Source organism: Pseudophryne corroboree, chromosome 2, assembly GCF_028390025.1.
Source record: "Pseudophryne corroboree isolate aPseCor3 chromosome 2, aPseCor3.hap2, whole genome shotgun sequence".
Classification (NCBI taxonomy): Eukaryota; Metazoa; Chordata; class Amphibia; order Anura; family Myobatrachidae; genus Pseudophryne; species Pseudophryne corroboree.
The window spans coordinates 1,003,079,245-1,003,099,809 of record NC_086445.1 but is presented as its reverse complement, the minus strand read 5'-3'; the positions used below and the strand labels follow the sequence as shown (position 1 = coordinate 1,003,099,809).

The window sequence follows — 20,565 nt, the reverse complement described above, 5'->3', positions numbered from 1 at the left end:
CCCCCTATGCCGGTGCAACCATATTTGTTCCCTGCAGCTAACCCGCCGTGGGCGGACAATTTATCTGCTCAATTGAAGAAGTTGAACCAGTCCCTGACTACTAAAAAGTCTGACCCTCGCTCGCCTAAGCCCAAGGGGTCCTCTAAGCGAGCTCTTTTCTCCTCACAATCCACTGCTGTCACTGACACCTCGTCTGATGAAGATGGCACTTACACTGACCCCACAGGTTCTGACACAGATACTGCTGATGGGGAGGGTAGTTTACATATGGATGTTCCTGATCTTTTGGAGACTACTATTAAGTTACTTTTACAGATTACGAATGATCCCGAGCCATCCGTCCCTCCTAAGAAACCAGATAGGTTCAAGCGTCAGAAGGTGGTTAAACAAGTTTTACCTCACTCTGACCACCTAGTGGATATACGTCAGGAACCCTGGGTAAGAAGTTTGTGCCTCAAAAGAAGATGCTGGTTCGCTATCCCCTCGCGCCAGAGCTGTCTAAGAATTGGGAAACGCCTCCTCCAGTAGACTCACATGTGGCTAGGATGGTGGTTTCCTCAGTTCTACCTGTCACTACCGTCACGTCTCTAAAAGAGCCTACGGATAAACGTGTGGAGGGTTGTCTGAAAGTGATTTACACCCTCACGGGTGCTGCACAAAGGCCCACTATTGCAGCAACATGGGCTGCAGAGGCTATTGAAGCATGGGCCTTGGAGTTAGAAGCTAAAACCTCTTCTGACCATGCTAGACAATGCTTGTCATATATTGTCACAGCTTCTCACTATATTAAAGAGGCGGCTTCTGATGCCGGTATCCTAGCAGCCAAGGCCTCTACTACATCAGTCCTGGCTCGCCGGATATTGTGGCTGAGATCCTGGTCTGTGGATCTGGACTCTAGAAAAACCCTGGAGGTACTCCCTTTCAAGGGAGATATTCTGTTTGGGGAGGACTTAAATAAGATTGTGGCTGACTTGGCTACTGCCAAAACTGCTTGTCTGCCAAGTACTGCTCCTTCTGTGTTGAAGGCTAAAGGTACTTCCTTTCGCCCCTTTCGTCCTTCAGGTAAAGCAAAAGGTCAGGCGTACAACAAGCAGGCCCGTACTTCCAAACCTGGTAAGCCAAAGCCCAAAAGAGCCTGGGCGGCCCGTCAGCCAGCTTCCAAGACCGAAAAGCCTGCCGCATGATGGGGCGGGCCTCCCCCTGGGGGATCCCAGGGTGGGGGGCTGACTTTTAGGGTATACACAGGAATGGTTGAAGACCACTTCAGATGCCTGGGTACGGGAAGTCGTCACTCGAGGTTACGCCATAACCTTCAAAAACTGACCCCCTCATCGATTTTGCCGTACAGATGTCCCGTTGGACCAGACAAAGGCAAACAGTTTACAGTCGGTGGTACAGACCCTCCTGGATACAGGAGTCGTAGTACAGGTGCCTCTTGTGCAGAGGGGCCGGGGGTATTATTCTCTGCTGTTCCTAGTCCCGAAACCGAATGGGTCCTCCCGGCCCATTCTCAACCTCAAGGCATTGAACAGGTTTGTGAAGGTTTCCAAGTTCTGTATGGAAACCCTTCGCTCTATAGTTCTGGCCTTGGAGCCTGGGGACTACATGGTCTCCCTGGACATACAGGATGCTTACCTGCATATTCCTATAGCAGCGTCACATCAGCAATACCTGAGGTTTGCGATCGGCAACCTCCATTACCAGTTTCGGGCGCTACCTTTTGGTTTAACTACGGCTCCGCGAGTCTTCACCAAAGTTATGGCGGTGATGACGGTGGTACTCCGCCGTCAAGGGGTCAGGATACTGCCGTATCTGGACTACTTGTTAATCCTGGCAAATTCCCCAGAACTTCTCCTACGTCATTTGGATATGACTGTCCGGTTTCTACAAGCCCACGGGTGGCTCATCAGCTGGAAGAAATCCTCCCTTGTCCCTGCTCAGAGCATGGTACACCTTGGAGCGCTATTGGACATTCACAACCAGAGGTTGTTCTTGTCTCAGGAGAATGTCCTGAAGCTTCAGGACAGGATTCGTTGCTTCCTTTCTCATCCGCAAGTGTCGATACATTCGGCGATGCAGGTGCTGGGCCTCATGGTGTCAGCATTCAACATGGTGGAGTATGCTCAATTCCATTCTCGCCCCCCTCCAGAAGCTGATTCTAGCCAAGTGGGACGGCCTGCCTCACCGGATCAGGTCTCACTTGATCTCATTGACTCCGGAGGTCCGTCTGTCGCTGCTCTGGTGGCTCCAGGACCGACAATTGTGCAGGGGCCGTCCCTTCTGGATATCCAACTGGGTCCTGTTGACGACAGATACCAGTCTAAGAGGTTGGGGCGCTGTGCTGGAGCAACACTCTTTTCAGGGTCAGTGGACCAAGGAGGAATCTCTTCTCTCGATCGACACTCTGGAATTGCGGGCGGTCTTCAATGTCTTGAACCTGGCCCAGCATTTAATTTAGAACCGTCCTGTTCAAGTACAGTCGGACAACGCCACCACAGCGGCTTACATAAATCATCAAGGCAGCACTCAAAGCCGTTTGGCAATGAAGGAAGTCTCACGGATTCTACATTGGGCGGAACGCCATCTACCGGCCATATCGGCAATCTTAATTCCGGGAGTCCTGAATTGGGAAGCGGACTTTCTCAGTCGTCAGGACGTACATGCCGGCGAGTGGGGCCTCCATCCAGAAGTGCTTCAACTCCTAGTGGAAAAATGGGGCCTTCCAGACGTAGATCTGATGGCGTCTCGACACAATCACAAGGTTCTGGTCTTCGGAGCAAGTTCAAGGGATCCTCAAGCAGCATTCGTGTATGCGCTGGCGGTGCCGTGGAGGTTTTGGCTGCCGTACGTGTTCCCTCGGTGTCACTCCTGCCCAGGGTAATTCGGAAGTTCAAGCAAGAAAAAGGAATTCTACTCCTCAAAGCTCCAGCGAGGCCCAGATGGCACTGGTTCTCAGACCTGCAAGGCCTATTGTCAGAGCATCCAATTGTACTTCCACAACGCCCAGACCTCCTCGTTCAGGGCCCCTGTGTCTACGAGGACCTAGCCCGGCTGTCTTTGACGGCGTGGCTCTTGAAGCTTCCGTCTTAAGGGCTAAAGGGTTTTCTGAGGCGGTCATTCAAACTATGTTGTGGGCCAGGAAACCGTCTTCTGCTCGGATTTACTATAGGGTCTGGCATTCTTACTTTGTTTGGTGCGCATCTAACAATTATGACGCTTCCAAGTTTAGTATAGCCAAGTTGTTGGCTTTTCTTCAGCAGGGCCTGGACTTAGGCCTGCTTCTGGCCTCCCTCAAGGTTCAAATATCTGCCTTGCCGGTGTGGTTTCAGAGAAAGATTGCGACCTTACCTGATGTGCATACCTTTACTCAGGGTGTGTTGCGTATCCAACCTCCCCATGTCCCGCCTGTGGCTCCTTGGGACTTGTCGGTGGTTTTGGAGGCGTTACAAGAGTCTCCGTTTGAACCTCTTGGTTCAGCTGATCTTAAGTGGCTTTCCCTTTAAGGTGGTGTTTCTGCTGACTATTGCTTCAGCTAGAAGAGTGTCGGATTTGGGTGCCTTGTCTTGTAGTTCCCCATATCTGATATTTCACCGTGACTGGGCGGTTCTTAGGACTCGTCTCGGATATTTACCTAAGGTGGTTTCTTCGTTCCACCTTAACCAGGATATTGTGGTTCCGGCACTTGTTTCTCCTGATCTGTCTCCCAAAGAGCGGTCTTTGGATGTGTTATGGGCTCTCCGTATCTATGTGAAGAGAACTGCTTCTATTAGGAAAACTGATTCTCTCTTTGTGCTTTTTGGATTTCACACACGGGGCTGGCCTGCTCACAAGCAAACTTTGGCCAGATGGATTAGAATGGTGATTGCACATGCTTATGTGAGGGCTGGTCTGTCAGCTCCTGCTCACATTACGGCCCATTTTACTCGGTCTGTTGGACCTTCTTGGGCGGCCCGCCGTGGTGCGACCCTTGAACAATTGTGCAAGGCGGCTACGTGGTACTCTGTGAATATGTTCATAAGGTTCTATGCCTTCGATACTGCCACTTCCCAGGATGCTTCCTTTGGACGCCGGGTTCTTGTGCCCGCTACAGTGCGTCCCCTCCCATAAGGAACTGCTTTAGGACATCCCCTATGTCTATTCTTGTGGAGCCCAGTGTACCCCGCAGCAGAAAATTAGTTTTATGGTTAAGAACTTACCTTTGTTAAAACTCTGCGAGGTACACTGGGCTCCACAAGGCGCCCACCCTGACGCATTTAACTCCTTTGGGTTGGTATGGCATAAGCCGCTGACACTTCTCCTGTCGTGAGAGTGTGGTGTATGTGGCTACTAGCCGTTGTCGTCTCTTTTCTTGCTACTGCATTGGGCTGGTTAACTAAAAACTGAGCTCCTGTGCAGGGAGGCGGAGTTATAGAGGAGGCGGCGCTATGCATTCTGGGAACAGTCAAAGCTATTCAGCCTGTTGGAGCCTCGGATCAAGATCCTACTCTACACCCCTATGTCTATCCTTGTGGAGCCCAGTGTACCTCGCAGAAAGAGTTTTAACAAAGGTAAGTTCTTACCATAAAACTCGTTTTTGTCTGTCTGTGAGCTTGCACCGTTTTGTTCACCGGACATTGGGCCTAATTCAGATTTGTACACAAACCCGAAGGTTTAAGTACAAATCCGATGGCATGGCGTCTGTGCAGGTACACTATTGCCCACAGCCCCCTGTCATGGATGTGGCACCTGCCACTGTTTTTCAAAATGGGGATATGTCGCCCCCATTTTGAATGGATGACGGGTCCAGGGCCTTTGTCGCCAGACACAGACTTACTGGACCGGGTTGTCCAAATGTGATGGCTAGACTGAGTAAGCTTCGGCTTATGCCGGCTGCCTAAAACTCCTCAGATGCAGCACTCGAATCTCGGAAATGCGTGCAGGGGGGCGTCTATCTCCTACAGTCTTGTCTCCTACAGACACCTCCTGCTGTGTTTGAATTTTAATTACACGGAATTGCAGAGCCACTTCCTTGCGTCTGTGCAGTTTCATCCAAACAAATTAGGCCCATAGTTACCTATTCCCCATGTGTAAAAATAAAGGATTTTGTTATTTATCTCCCTCTGGCCTAACTTTTAATTTCTAATTCTGGGGCATAATTCAGTAAAAGCGTTCGGTGTTCACCGGATTTCTAAAAGATAAGTTGTGTATCCCTGTGTCTAAGTAGAATTTTTTTAAACCCTCCTTTGCTGAATCCAGCATAACACAATAAGTATGAGCGGTTAGCTCTTTGGCGTCTGTTATTTTCCCAGAGAGCTGCCAGCATTTGGCAAATGGAATGAACCCGGTATGAGTTGTAAAACCTGAGGTAATTGTAGTTTGCTCAATAACCTCCATAAAATGACTAAAATGTGACCCTTGATGAGAGCAGCAGTTATTAAAGACTACAGCAGAAGTTTTCACTGCATGGATTTCCTTGCTCCACCCCTTCCATTTATCCTCCATTACAGCATGCTCAATAGAATGTACCAGGCTCCTACACAAAATGGAGGCAGACATTTTTCAGGTTGAACCAGTATGGATAACCTAGATGCAACCGATCCAATCACTGGGAACCAATAGCATCTCTGAGGCACAAACTGAGAATTAAGAGGCTTCATTAATAGTGGCTTTAGAACAAATGTGCTCTAGCAGCCAATGTGGTTGTAGCTCTCCTTTAGTCTGGAAAGGGTCTGGACAATGTGGGGCTCTCCAGGAGTTCTGAAACTACAGGCCCCAGCTTACTTTGCCAGCTGATAACTGTCGGGTATGCTGGAATTTGTAGCTTCACAAAACCTGGAGAGCCACAGGGTTGTCCAGACCTTGTTCTAGAACATAAGTCATCTTCTAGCTGCGATAGGATACAATGGTTGGATGATATTAAACAGGCTGGTTCAGGATCGTTGGGCCTAATTCAGAGCTGTATGTCAATTTTATATTTTTCTCTATCGTCCTAGTGGATGCTGGGGTTCCTGAAAGGACCATGGGGAATAGCGGCTCCGCAGGAGACAGGGCACAAAAAGTAAAGCTTTAGGATCAGGTGGTGTGCACTGGCTCCTCCCCCTATGACCCTCCTCCAAGCCTCAGTTAGATTTTTGTGCCCGGCCGAGAAGGGTGCAATCTAGGTGGCTCTCCTAAAGAGCTGCTTAGAAAAGTTTAGCTTAGGTTTTTTATTTTACAGTGAGTCCTGCTGGCAACAGGATCACTGCAACGAGGGACTTAGGGGAGAAGAAGTGAACTCACCTGCGTGCAGGATGGATTGGCTTCTTGGCTACTGGACATTAGCTCCAGAGGGACGATCACAGGTACAGCCTGGATGGTCACCGGAGCCTCGCCGCCGGCCCCCTTGCAGATGCTGAAACGAGAAGAGGTCCAGAATCGGCGGCAGAAGACTCCTCAGTCTTCTTAAGGTAGCGCACAGCACTGCAGCTGTGCGCCATTTTCCTCTCAGCACACTTCACACGGCAGTCACTGAGGGTGCAGGGCGCTGGGAGGGGGGCGCCCTGGGAGGCAAATGAAAACCTTTTTTGGCTAAAAATACCTCACATATAGCCTCCGGGGGCTATATGGAGATATTTAACCCCTGCCAGAATCCGTTAAGAGCGGGAGACGAGGCCGCCGAAAAAGGGGCGGGGCCTATCTCCTCAGCACACAGCGCCATTTTCCCTCACAGAAAGGCTGGAGGGAAGGCTCCCAGGCTCTCCCCTGCACTGCACTACAGAAACAGGGTTAAAACAGAGAGGGGGGGCACTAATTTGGCGTTAGAAATCTAAAAAAAAAAAGATGCTATAAGGGAAAACACTTATATAAGGTTGTCCCTATATAATTATAGCGTTTTTGGTGTGTGCTGGCAAACTCTCCCTCTGTCTCTCCAAAGGGCTAGTGGGTCCTGTCCTCTATTAGAGCATTCCCTGTGTGTGTGCTGTGTGTCGGTACGTGTGTGTCGACATGTATGAGGACGATGTTGGTGAGGAGGTGGAGCAATTGCCTGTAATGGTGATGTCACTCTCTAGGGAGTCGACACCAGAATGGATGGCTTATTTAGGGAATTACGTGATAATGTCAACACGAGCCAAGGTCGGTTGACGACATGAGACGGCCGACAAACAATTAGTACCGGTCCAGACGTCTCAAAAACACCGTCAGGGGTTTTAAAACGCCCGTTTACTTTAGTCGGTCGACACAGACACAGACAGGGACACTGAATCCAGTGTCGACGGTGAATAAACAAACGTATTCCTTATTAGGGCCACACGTTAAGGGCAATGAAGGAGGTGTTACATATTTCTGATACTACAAGTACCACAAAAGAGGGTATTATGTGGGATGTGAAAAAACTACCGTAGTTTTTCCTGAATCAGAAAAATTAAATGAAGTGTGTGATGATGCGTGGGTTCCCCCCGATAGAAAATATGGGCGGTATACCCTTTCCCGCCAGAAGTTAGGGCGCGTTGGGAAACACCCCTTAGGGTGGATAAGGCGCTCACACGCTTATCAGAACAAGTGGCGGTACCGTCTATAGATAGGGCCGTCCTCAAGGAGCCAGCTGACAGGAGGCTGGAAAAATATCATAAAAAGTATATACACACATACTGGTGTTATACTGCGACCAGCGATCGCCTCAGCCTGGATGTGCAGAGCTGGGGTGGCTTGGTCGGATTCCCTGACTAAAAATATTGATACCCTTGACAGGGACAGTATTTTATTGACTATAGAGCATTTAAAGGATGTATTTCTATATATGCGAGATGCACAGAGGGATATTTGCACTCTGGCATCAAGAGTAAGTGCGATGTCCATATCTGCCAGAAGATGTTTATGGACACGACAGTGGTCAGGTGATGCAGATTCCAAACGGCACAAAGGTGTATTGCCGTATAAAGGAAGAGGACTTATTTGGGGTCGGTCCATCGGACCTGGTGGCCACGGCAACTGCTGGAAAATCCACCGTTTTTACCCTAAGTCACATCTGCAGAAAAAGACACCGTCTTTTCAGCTTCAGTCCTTTCGTCCCTATAAGAATCATATCTGCCCAGGGATAGAGGAAAGGGAAGAAGACTGCAGCAGGCAGCCCATTCCCAGGAACAGGAGCGTTCCACCGCTTCTGACAAGCTCTCAGCATGACGCTGAGACCGTATAGGACCCCTGGATCCTACAAGTAGTATTCCAGGGGTACAGTTTGGAATGTCGAGACGTTTCCCCTGCGCAGGCTCCTGAAGGCTGCTTTACCAAGGTCTCCCTCCGACAAGGAGGCAGTATGGGAAAAAATTCACGAGCTGTATTCCCAGCAGGTGATAATTAAAATTACCCCTCCTACAACAAGAAAAGGGGTATTATTCCACACTATATTGTGGTACTGAAGCCAGAAGGCTAGGTGAGACCTATTCTAAATCTAAAAAAATTTTGAACACTTACAAAGGTTCAAATCAAGATGGAGTCACTCAGAGCAGTGATAACGAACCGGGAAGAAGGGGACTATCTGGTGTCCCGAGACATCAGGGATGCTTACCTCCATGTCCCAAATTTGCCCTTATCACTAAGGGTACCTCAGGTTCGTGGTATAAAACTGTCACTATCAGTTTCAGACGCTGCCGTTTGGATTGTCTACGGCACCCCGGGTCTTTACCAAGGTAATGGCCGAAATGATGGTTCTTCTTCGAAGAAAAGGCGTCTTAATTATCCCTTACTTGGACGATCTCCTGATAAGGGCAAAGTCCAGGGAACAGTTAGAGGTCGGAGTAGCACTATCTCGGATACTGTTACAACAGCAGGGGTGGATTCTAAAGATTCCAAAATCGCAGCTGATCCCGACAACAAGTCTCCTGTGCTTAGGGATGATTCTGGACACAGTCCAGAAAAAGGTGTTTCTCCCGGAAGAGAAAGCCAGGGAGTTATCCGAGCTAGTCAGGAACCTCCTAAAATCAGTGCATCATTGCACAAGGGCCATGGTAAAAAAAATGGTGACTTCCTTCGAAGCAATTCCAGTCGGCAGATTTCATGCAAGAACTTTTCAGTGGGATCTGCTGGACAAATGGTCCGGATCGCATCTTCAGATGCATCAGCGGATAACCCTATATCCAAGGACAAGGGTGTCTCTCCTGTGGTGGTTACAGAGTGCTCATCTTCTAGAGGGCCGCAGATTCGGCATTCAGTTTTGGATGTTGGTGACCACGGAGGCCAGCCCGAGAGGCTGGGGAGCAGTCACACAAGGAAAAAATTTCCAGGGAGTGTGATCAAGTCTGGAGATTTTTCTCCACATAAATATAGCTAAGGGTAAATTTATAATGCTCTAAGCTTAGCAAGACCTCTGCTTCAAGGTCAGCCGGTATTGATCCAGTGGGATAGAACATCACGGCATTCGCCCACGTAAATAGACAGGGCGGCACAAGAAGCAGGAGGGCAGTGGCAAAAACTGCAAGGACTTTTCGCTGGGCGGAAAATCATGTGATAGCACTGTCAGCAGTTTTTCATTCCGGGAATGGAAACTGGGAAGCAGACTTCCTCAGTAGGCACGTCCTCCACCCGGCAGAGTGGGAACTTCATGGGGAAGTTTTCCACATAATTGTAAACCGTTGGGAATTACCAAAGGTGGACATGATGGCGTCCCGTCTGAACAAAAAACGGGACAGGTATTGCGCCAGGTTAAGAGACCCTCAGGCAATAGCTGTGGACTTTTCTGGTAACACCGTGGGTGTACCAGTCGGTGTATGTGTTCCATCCTCTGCTTTTTCATACCTAAGGTACTGAGAATTATAAGACGTAGAGGAGTAAGAACTATACTCATGGCTCCGGATTGGCCAAGAAGGACTTGGTACCCGGAACTTCAAGAGATGCTCACAGAGGACTTATGGCCTCTGCCGCTAAGAAGGGACTTGTTTCAGCAAGTACCTTGTCTGTTCCAAGACTTACCGCAGCTGCGTTTGACGGCATGGCGGTGGAACGCCGGATCCTAAGGGAAAAGGCATTCAGGAAGAGGTCATTCCTACCCTGGTCAAAGCCAGAAAGGAGGTGACCGCACAACATTATCACCACATGTGGCGAAAATATGTTGCGTGGTGTGAGGCCAGGAAGGCTCCACGAAGAAATCTCAACTCGGTCGATTCCTGCATTTCTTGCAAACAGGAGTGTCTATGGGCCTCAAATTGGGGTCCATTAAGGTTCAATTTTCGGCCCTGTCGATTTTTCTTCCAGAAAGAATTGGCTTCAGTTCCTGAAGTCCAGAAGTTTGTCAAGGGAGTATTGCATATACAACCCCCTTTTGTGCCTCCAGTGGCACTGTGGGATCTCAACGTAGTTCTGGGATTCCTCAAAACACATTGGTTTAAAACCAGTCAAATCTGTGGATTTGAAGCATCTCACATGAAAAGTGAACATGCTCTTGGACCTGGCCTGGACCAGGCGAGTGTCAAATTGGTGGTTTTTTTTTCTCAAAAAAGCCCATATCTGTTTGTCCATTCGGACAGGGCAGAGCTGCGGACTCGTCCCCAGTTCTCTCCCTAAGGTGGTGTCAGTGTTTAACCTGAACCAGCTTATTGTGGTGTCTTGCGCCTACTAGGGACTTGGAGGACTCCAAGTTGCTAGATGTGGTCAGGGCCCTGAAAATATAGGTTCCAGGACGGCTGAAGTCAGGAGAACTGACTTGCTGTTATCCTGTATGCACCCAACAAACTGGGTGCTCTTGCTTTTAAGCAGACTTTGCTAGTTGGATGTGTAATACAATTCAGCTTGCACATTCTGTGGCAGGCCTGCCACAGCCAAAATATGTAAATGCCCATTCCACAAGGAAGGTGGGCTCATCTTGGGCGGCTGCCCGAGGGGTCTCGGCTTTACAACTTTGCCGAGTGGCTATTTAATCAGGGGCAAACACGTTTGTAAAATCCTACAAATTTGATACCCTGGCTAAGGAGGACCTGGAGTTCTCTCATTCGGTGCTGCAGAGTCATCCGCACTCTCCCGCCCGTTTGGGAGCTTTGGTATAATCCCCATGGTCCTTTCAGGAACCCCAGCATCCACTAGGACGATAGAGAAAATAAGAATTTACTTACCGATAATTCTATTTCTCGGAGTCCGTAGTGGATGCTGGGCGCCCATCCCAAGTGCGGATTATCTGCATTACTTGTACATAGTTACAAAAATCGGGTTATTATTGTTGTGAGCCATCTTTTCAGAGGCTCCGCTGTTATCATACTGTTAACTGGGTTCAGATCACAGGTTGTACAGTGTGATTGGTGTGGCTGGTATGAGTCTTACCCGGGATTCATAAATCCTTCCTTATTGTGTACGCTCGTCCGGGCACAGTACCTAACTGAGGCTTGGAGGAGGGTCATAGGGGGAGGAGCCAGTGCACACCACCTGATCCTAAAGCTTTACTTTTTGTGCCCTGTCTCCTGCGGAGCCGCTATTCCCCATGGTCCTTTCAGGAACCCCAGCATCCACTACGGACTCCGAGAAATAGAATTATCGGTAAGTAAATTCTTATTATCTCTGCACTGTGCATGTGCGGATCAAGTTCTGCAACATTGGCCGCAGATTTTTCAAATGCCACAGCGATGCTGGCGGCATCACGGAGCATTCTAGAAAACGGAGCCATATTGGCCCCATTTTCTTTGGGTCCTTGGATGCAGCTTCACTGGCTCCAGCTCTGTGAATTCACCGGACATTCTGGGTGGCCCGAGTCATAGACATTATTATAATGAGTGCAGTGTGTGCGATGCACACAGGTCCAATGGGGCCCACCCCGTACACCCTGCACTCATTTAATGGCTTACCTCTCTGGTGTCCCGCGTTGGTGCTGCTGCTGCAGGAGCAATCACTCAGAAAATGGAATGGCTCCCATTTTCTCAGTGATTCGTGCATGCGCAGTACAGATTTGTCTCCCCGGGTACATGGCGGGCGCCATGTTTTCAAAGATCTTCTCATATGCACTAGAGATTAGTCTCTGGGAACACAGTGGGCGCCATGTTTCCGGAGAACTGCACATACAGCTCTACAGAATGGAAGGTCCCACACAGACTCTGCACGCGTGCCCACTCCTCTCTTAAAACGCCCCTGGCCTGAGTCTTACTCAGCTGTCCAATAGTCACGCAGATGATACGATGGCACAGCAGCCGGTAGTGGGTGTATTTTTACTTAAGACGCCTCCTGTGGAGTTTGCTCATTTTCTCACAGCCGCTGACTACAAAGACACAGTGACTGTGCAACAGCCTCCATTCTGAATCAGGCCCTTTGTCCTCTGTATCTGCACAAACAGATGACCAAATTGGGTGATGTTTGGCCTCTAGGGTCTAGCTGCTGGACCAGGTTCCATCATAATGAGAACTGATAGAGTGATTGGAAGCCATAGTTCTTTGCAGCGGTTTTCAGGCCACCCGCATTGGTGGGTTCATTGCCAGATATTGCATCATTTTAGACCAGCTTACAGTTCTTTGTGCCAAAGTGATGTCACTTACTCCTGGTGAACCAATTGGGTGCATGAGTATTGCAGTAGCCCACAAGATGGCTGGCTCCAGGCAACAAGTGCTCCTAACCTTTTGGTAATAGCGAACTTTCTTCCATCCCAGTAAACCTAAGAATGTGTTTTAAATAATTCTTTTGTGTTTTTCCACTGCATTATCAGGCCAGAATGAAAATGGATGCTTGCTTGGATCTAATGTAGGCCACTGATGAGCGTGTCCATCTTCTCATTCTATCCTGCTTTTTTTGTTTTCCAGCTGTTTTGAATGCCCTTAGACATTACCTATAATTACAGTTCTGTATTATATGTCATGTTTTGTTGCCACAGTCTGATTTGTCTGTCCGTGTGCATTGTAGAAGTACAGTAGACCGCACCCACTTTCCCCAAATAATCCCCCTTTTGTAATTATTCCATGATAGAGCGTACAGCATAACCACCAATGTAGCCAATACACACCTGCATATTAGGAACTCCTGATATGAACAACATAACTTTAAACCATTGTGGTCCATCAGCTTCTATAAGGGTGGTTCAATAAGGTAACAAGACCTCTCACGTGTGTAATGTTCTCTTTTCCATGCTAACTTCCCGGTAGGCCAGAGCAGGTAGACCGCTGCTTCCCCTCACGACCATTACACTGCGCCTCATATCAGTCATACCTTCCCAGCATCAGCTGTAAGATGGCGGGGCCGGCGGACACATGGTCACACATTGAGGTGAGTAGTGTGATCAGATTTCTGTGTCTAAAGGGCACATCAGAAGCTGAGATTCATCGCGGACTTGTCCAGGTGTACGGCGATAGCGTCATGTCACGGACACAGGTTTAGTGCACTGCCTGTGGTGAGTAGCGATCGGCCGGCCAAACACGTGCACCATATTGGTTTCCGTAACATGACGTTATCACCGTACACCTGAACAAGTTGGGGATGATGGTCAGCTGCTGATGTGCCCTTTAGAGGCAGAAAATCTGATCACACTACGCACCTCCAGTGTTTGACCATGATTCCGCCAGCCCCGCCATTTTAAGGTGCATACACATTGGCCCTCATTCCGAGTTGTTCGCTCGCTAGACGCTTTTCGCAGCAGTGCACACGCTAAGCCGCCGCCCTCTGGGAGTGAATCTTAGCTTAGCAGAATTGCGAACGAAGTATTCGCAATATTGCGAAAAGACTTCTCTGTGCAGTTTCTGAGTAGCTCGAGACTTACTCTTCCAGTGCGATCAGTTCAGTGCTTGTCGTTCCTGGTTTGACGTCACAAACACAGCGTTCGCCCAGACACTCCCCCATTTCTCCAGCCACTCCCGCGTTTTTCCCAGAAACGGCAGCGTTTTTTCACACACTCCCATAAAACGGCCAGTTTCCGCCCAGAAACACCCACTTCCTGTCAATCACACTACGATCACCAGAACGAAGAAAAAAACCTCGTAATGCCGTGAGTAAAATACCAAACTTCTTAGCAAATTTACTTGGCGCAGCCGCAGTGCGAACATTGCGCATGCGCAGTTAGCGGAAAATCGCACCGATGCGAAGGAAAATAACGAGCGAACAACTCGGAATGAGGGCCATTGTGCGATACTCTCCAAAAATGCGCATTGGCCATCATTTGCAGCGTACACACTGAGCGATATTTTAGTCAATATTGCTCAGAAGTGGGGAAATGAGCGATGCTGACTAAAATATCGCACAATGGGGGTAATTCTGAGTTGATCGCAGCAGGATTTTTGTTAGCAGTTGGGCAAAACCATGTGCACTGCAGGGGGGGCAGATATAACATGTGCAGAGAGAGTTAGATTTGGGTGTGGTGTGTTCAATCTGCAATCTAATTTGCAGTGTAAAAATAAAGCAGCCAGTATTTACCCTGCACAGAAACAAAATAACCCACCCAAATCTAACTCTCTCTGCACATGTTATATCTGCCTCCCCTGCAGTGCACATGGTTTTGCCCAATTGCTAACAAAAATCCTGCTGCGATCAACTCAGAATTACCCCCTGTGTGTGTGTGCGGGAAATTATAATGAAATAGGGAACGTTACACACGTGAGAGGGCTTGTTACCTTACTTACTGAACCACTGTCATATTTGAGCTTTAAATCTGAGGTGGGTTGCTACGTAAAGCCTATATCACACCTGTGGCTGCTGGGACTTCTAGTTCTGATGTTCCGCAGGTTGCCATCATTCTGTATATTAAGCACTTACCGTACATATGCAGGCCCACCCTTGTGCAGAATTCCCGACTGAATAGAATGCAGTGTTATTACTGGCTGTAGGACGCATGCTGGCGTGTGGTGACGCATGTAACATTACAGCTGCCCAGGGAATCTGCACTCTGCGGCACTGCACTCTGCGGCACTGCACTTTTACGTTTCATTTTTACCTTGTATCCAATGTCCTTTTTTTTCAGCTCTTTGAAGATTTGAACAAGTGGAACCTGTTATTGGGATCCCATAGTGATAAGGATCTTGGAGTGGGGCGAATCGCCTTCATTACTGAGAGTATTTCCTTACCCAGTGGCCTGTTATCTGCAGCAGCATCACACCCTTCCAAAGAGGTGATCAATGCTTGTACCTGTTGTGTGTCTTCCTCCGCTGATGTTGTGTAAACCTTCAATGTGCAGAGAACCATCTCTATATAAACAGGGACAGCTAGAAAATGGGGACAAGTCGAGATCGCCGCCATCAAATGATCGCTTTCAAAATGATTTACGTTTTTAACTATATTCTGTGTCACAGCACAATAGATCTACGTTTGGTGTCCCCCGCAGTGTGACACTGTGCAGGTAGTTTTATTTTTTCAGTTACAAATTATATTTGCTGAATCGTGTCCCATACAGGACGGTAGAGTTCCTGATTTTTGCATAATGTCTGGTATAATATTTGTGGGGGTCATCAGTTTTCTACAGATCATCGTTCTGCCCAAATGACTCCTTAACAGAAAAAGAGGGTAATTCCGTTAGCCCAGCGATTTCTGCCCGGGTTACGCAGGTTATCCAGACAGTATGTCCTTGCTAGTTCATCTGTGCACCCCATGCAGGTCCAAGTAAAAACGAGCGAGGTTAACGCTCCAGAATTTTGTCCAAATGTGCGCATTCGCATATCGGAACTAAATTGAATCTCTACCAAAGATACATATCCTGTCTTACTCGGCACTTATGAATAGCCCCAGGACTGGATTTACAGAAAGCCCTAACTTTCAGAATATCAACAGTAAAGGGCCGTATTCACGGCCCGATTTGGGGAGAGATGTGTGCTGAGTGAACCGCTCAGCACACATCTCTCCCCCCGCTCAGCACAGCGCGATGTGTGCTGAGCGTGTGGGGGGAGACGCGGAGGGCACTCATTTCACCCAGCGGGTGAAATGAGCGATGTGCTAGATTGAGCCTGCATGCAGGGCAATCTAGCACCAGCGATAGTGATGCGCGGGGCTGCGCATCGCTATCGCTGTGGGGGGTACACACGGGCAGATCATGCTTAAATTCTAAGCAATCTAGTCAGATTGCTTAGATTTTAAGCAGCGATCGCTCCGTGATTCCCCCCCCCCCCCCCCCCCTTTAATGTCAGTATCAACGGGAGATATGTGTTGTGAGGGATCCAAAATTGACATGTTGTTTTTTTTTCATTGTTTAAGCCTACTAAGAGGCCTATTTACTAGTTAATATTTACTGGATTTCCCCCCAATCACTTTACTTTTACTCTTTGCAGAGATTTATTTGCAAAGCTGGTGACGGGTAGCATTTGGCGGAGGTAACGGGGTGTGCTTTATAAAATGCAGGAGCACTGAAACCATTTTCTGGGCGTTCCCTAGTCAGCCACTTACTGAGTTGGAGAGGCCTGCTGCCCTGGCATCTTAAGAGAGCCGCTCAGTCTGAGGCAGCACAGGTTCCACGGAGCAGCCGTTGTGCGCTGGGTGTTACTGACCTTGTATGTAAGAGGAGGGTGCGAAACGCCTGCAGTGGCCATCTTTGTATACAAGGCAGCATCCGAGTCATTAGCATATTTTTGCAAGTCCGCTGTGTACGAGATAACAGCTGCGCACCCCTTAATTTCTTATTGCCGCGAATTTCTCGATAATTAATAATTGGGACAAAGATATATTCACAGATCTCCCTCTCCGATCAGAAAGACCGCAGAGGAATGTAGGGTTTGGAGCTCATGGAAGAAAACATTTTATAGCTTGCTAAGGATTTTTTAATAAAAACAATTTGCGTATTTCTGTCATTGTGAGATTGTGATTCTCACGCAGGACCGAATGTATCCGCATCTAGCGGGTCTTGGCCAACTGTGCAGGCGCCATAGCAAGCGTACTCATCCTTGTGTATCTCCGAGCGATTCCGAGGCAGACGGATCTCAACTGTTTCTCCTCTGCACGTGAAACGCCCTTTACTGGGCGGCAGCTGTGTGTTTAAAAGAGAAGCGTGTGGTTTGAGACCTGTGAGCGATTTGCCATATTCTCTGCCTTGTAGGTATGCAGCGTCTATTTTGGACGGGTCTCACGTTCTCAGCATTGTGTAAGTGCCAGTATTAATGCTGACAGATAAAGTGGTGCGGTGCAGTTGCAGAGATCTGCGAGACTCAGAATATGGGGGCAGATGTATTAACCTGGAGAAGGGATAAAGCAGTGATACTGCAAGTGCAAGGTGATAACGCACCAGCCAATCTTTACGAATTTGAAAAATGACAGTTAGGAGCTGATTGGCTGGTGCATTATCACCTTTCACTTATCACTTCTTTAGCCCTTCTTCAGGCTTAATACATCTGCCCCATGGGCAGATAACTCGCATCAGCATTCTGTTTGCAATTCATCTGTATTCCGAATGCTGCTACATGCATGCGGTTCACAATCAGCTGCTATGTTTACATACCCTCCAACATTTACACATAAAAATCGGTACAAATTCGGAAAGGGGCGTGGTCACGGGTAAAGCGGGCATGGCCACACCCCTTTTCCTATACATTTAATGGAAGTTTGGAGAGCCAAAAATCGGTACAGACCATAAAAAAATGGTACAGTACCTGCCAAAAAGGTGCAGCTGGAGGGTATGTGTTTAGGTCCACTCTTTAATAAAGTGTATCTAACCGTCTCTTGCACCATTTATATATGAAGCGGTCCGCGGTGTAGTACTCTGACAATGACTGGCCCCGACCTGGGACTGTCCTGTTTTCTGCTTGTGTTATATACTGACATGTAAAGATGCAGCTACTTGCAAAAGGAAAAAGTCCTTAACAAAAATAAGTGGTTCCTGGCTGTATAGGAAACATAGGTGCACAATGATATCTAAGTAGTAGTATTGTCCTTTTAATATGTTGAATATCTAAGGCTTCACAAAATCTGATCCATAGAAGGAGATTTATCAAAGCGTGGAGAGAGATAAAGTACCATCCAATCCGCTCCAGAAACATAGGCTGTGAAATGACAGTAAAAGGGGGGTACTCACGGAGCGATATTCTAAGCAATCTGACTAGATTGCTTAGAATATAAGCCTGATCGCTCCGTGTGTAGCCCTTACAGCAATAGCGATGCGCAGCCCCGCGCATCGCTATCGCTGCTGCTAGATTGGCGTGCCGTGCAGGCCAATCTAGTGGGTCGCTCACTTCACCCGCTGGGTGAAGTGAGCGCCCCCCCCCCCCCCCCCCGTCTCCCCCCGCACGCTCAGCACAGATCGCGCTGTAGTGAGCGTCAAGAGAGATGTGTGCTGAGCGGTTCGCTCAGCACACATCTCTCCCCGCATCGGCCCGTCTATATGGGCCTTTAGAGGCTTATTGGTTGGTACTTTATCTCTCTCCAAGCTTTTGATACATCTCCCCATAATTACTTCAGATTCCTACAGTATGTACCCTGCAGAAACACAGCTACATACAGTATACAGTGCACATAACAGGCATTTGTACATGGAGACGTAGATGATGTACAAAGACACAAATCAATGTGTTTTGTGCACATAAAAAATATCTAAGGGGTCTATTTACTAAGCCTTGGATAGAGATAAAGTGGCTGGAGATAAAGTACCAGCCAATCAGCTCCCAACTGTCATTTTTCAAACACAGCCTGTGGCATGGCAGTTAGGAGCTGATTGGCTGGTACTTTATCTCCAGCGACTTTATTTCCATCCAAGGCTTCGTTAATAGACCTCTAAATGGCCAATAATTCCCTTCAGTAAGCGCTGCCGCCCCCAACCTATGTCAGTGATTTTTAAATGGCTTTACACAGACCTCAAGAACATATAAAATAGGATTTGTAGAAATATTGAAGATCTATAAAACCTATTTTGGGGCCTATTTCCATAGGGTGATGCTATGAGGGAGGTTAGGACAGACGGCATGCAAAAATCAGCAACGTTTCACCTTCTGTAGTACACAGGAGCGCGCTAAATGAATCTGACATTTATTTGGAAAATAATTTACCTCAGATGTTGCGTTATTTTCTCTTCTTTTTTTACCACATGAATCAGAACATATTGCAATAAGTGCTTGTGCACTATAGACTACTATTTATAAGTAGCTCTGAGCAGGACTGGTACGTGATTGCTTAGCATGACGACCCCGGGATCAGACCTGCAGTTTGCTTTTTCCCCCTAGTCCGGGGTTACCTGTCCTGATTATTCTGCACTAGTGGTACAAAGCATTTACTGTCTGTGATAATGTGTCCAGCTAAGAGGAGATGTGTTCTCAGGACACAATGGCCTGTGGTGCTCGTTGTGGGAAAAGCCTCCTGTTTTGGGTCAGGTTGGCTTCCTCTGCTTTGATCCTGAAGCGTTGGCTCCCGGCTTGTGTTCTTCTCAAGTCACAGGAAGAACTTGTCCCTGTTTACTCTTAGCCTGACTGAATGGGAAGCGTATCTTGTACCTGGTCTTCAGAGCGACATGACAGGGCTTTGATCAGGTTACCTCGGCCTTGTTGTGGCTGTTCTACAACTCATGTCCTGATGTTACTGGTTATGGAGGATGCACTTAGGTGCGGAACGGCTGTGCCGGAACGGAAACATGATCAGGGGGATATTAGTACAGCGGCAGGAGGCGATTTATTGGACATTCTTGTCTAGCAGTGAGAGAGTATGGGAATCTCTTTTATAGTACATTCCGCAGGCAGGAGATAAAACTAACATTGTAGAGCACTGAAAAGTTATTTAATATTAAGGGGGGTATTTATCAACGTGGAGAGAGAGAAAATTGTGAGAGATAAAGCACCAACCAATCGGGTCCTAACTGTCATTTTTCGAACACGGCATGTAAAATGTAAGGCAGGTGCTGATTGGCTAGTACTTTATCTTTCTCCGTTCTTTAATAAATATCCCCCTAAGTACATTAAAATAGAACCGTTATTTTATTTCTTCTGTATGTGACGTTTTATGTTAAATATAATTGCAGTAAAATCATGGCAGGTCCTAAGTGCCCCCATTCCCACAGTCACCTACCCTCCACCTTCTTTCCTAAGGCAGCATGCTATATTTTTGGGGAGTTTAGCGCTTGGCTACGATCTCATAGCCGAGTGCCACTTTCCTTGGCCAGTACCAACTTTGAGTAGCAACAGGCGCCAGAGTCGCCAATATGATGCCTGAATCACCCGCAGTTGCTGGCAGTTGCTTATGCAGGCTATGGCGCACAGTTGCTACAAGATGTGAGCTCAGTTTGCAAAGTGGACTTTGGTGCGTCTCTGCTTCAGGCACTGAATGCGTGACGTTTTGTGACCCCCACTCAGTACCTTAGTTGCCGCTACACCTGGCAAGTGGCTGAGCTAACCTGACTAAATAATGTTCCACAAATACGAAACAAATCAGATTTATAAAGAAAAACCTTTTCTGCGACTACCCCTTCTGGTATTGCTTCCCGACTAGTTAGCAGCGTCCATTGTGTATTATGCAATGTAAGTTTATTCAATTAAGTTGCTCATACGTATTCCTTGGTAAGCTATATTCCCAGTCTTACAAGCGCAGCAGTTACCCTAGTAGGGCGTTAAGTAACAGCCACTGGTTATAGTGAGTATCTTCGGAAACACATTTTCTCTAACGTCCTAAGTGGATGCTGGGGACTCCGTCAGGACCATGGGGAATAGCGGCTCCGCAGGAGACAGGGCACAAAAATAAAGCTTTAGGATCAGGTGGTGT

The 20,565-nt window shown here is 47.9% G+C and overlaps 1 protein-coding gene across 5 annotated transcripts in view; it reads left to right on the top strand.

Annotated features, from left to right (window-relative positions):
* HLCS (holocarboxylase synthetase) overlaps positions 1-20,565 on the top strand; it is a 316,341-nt gene that overhangs the window by 14,202 nt on the left and 281,574 nt on the right. For 4 of the 5 annotated variants that reach the window (XM_063956549.1, XM_063956550.1, XM_063956551.1 and 1 more), the window contains one exon: positions 14,870-15,016. The exons of the other annotated variant lie outside the window; for it this stretch is intronic. In XM_063956549.1, the coding sequence (XP_063812619.1) occupies positions 14,870-15,016 (147 nt within the window). The remainder of the gene's footprint in view (positions 1-14,869; positions 15,017-20,565) is intronic. 5 annotated transcript variants of the gene reach the window in all.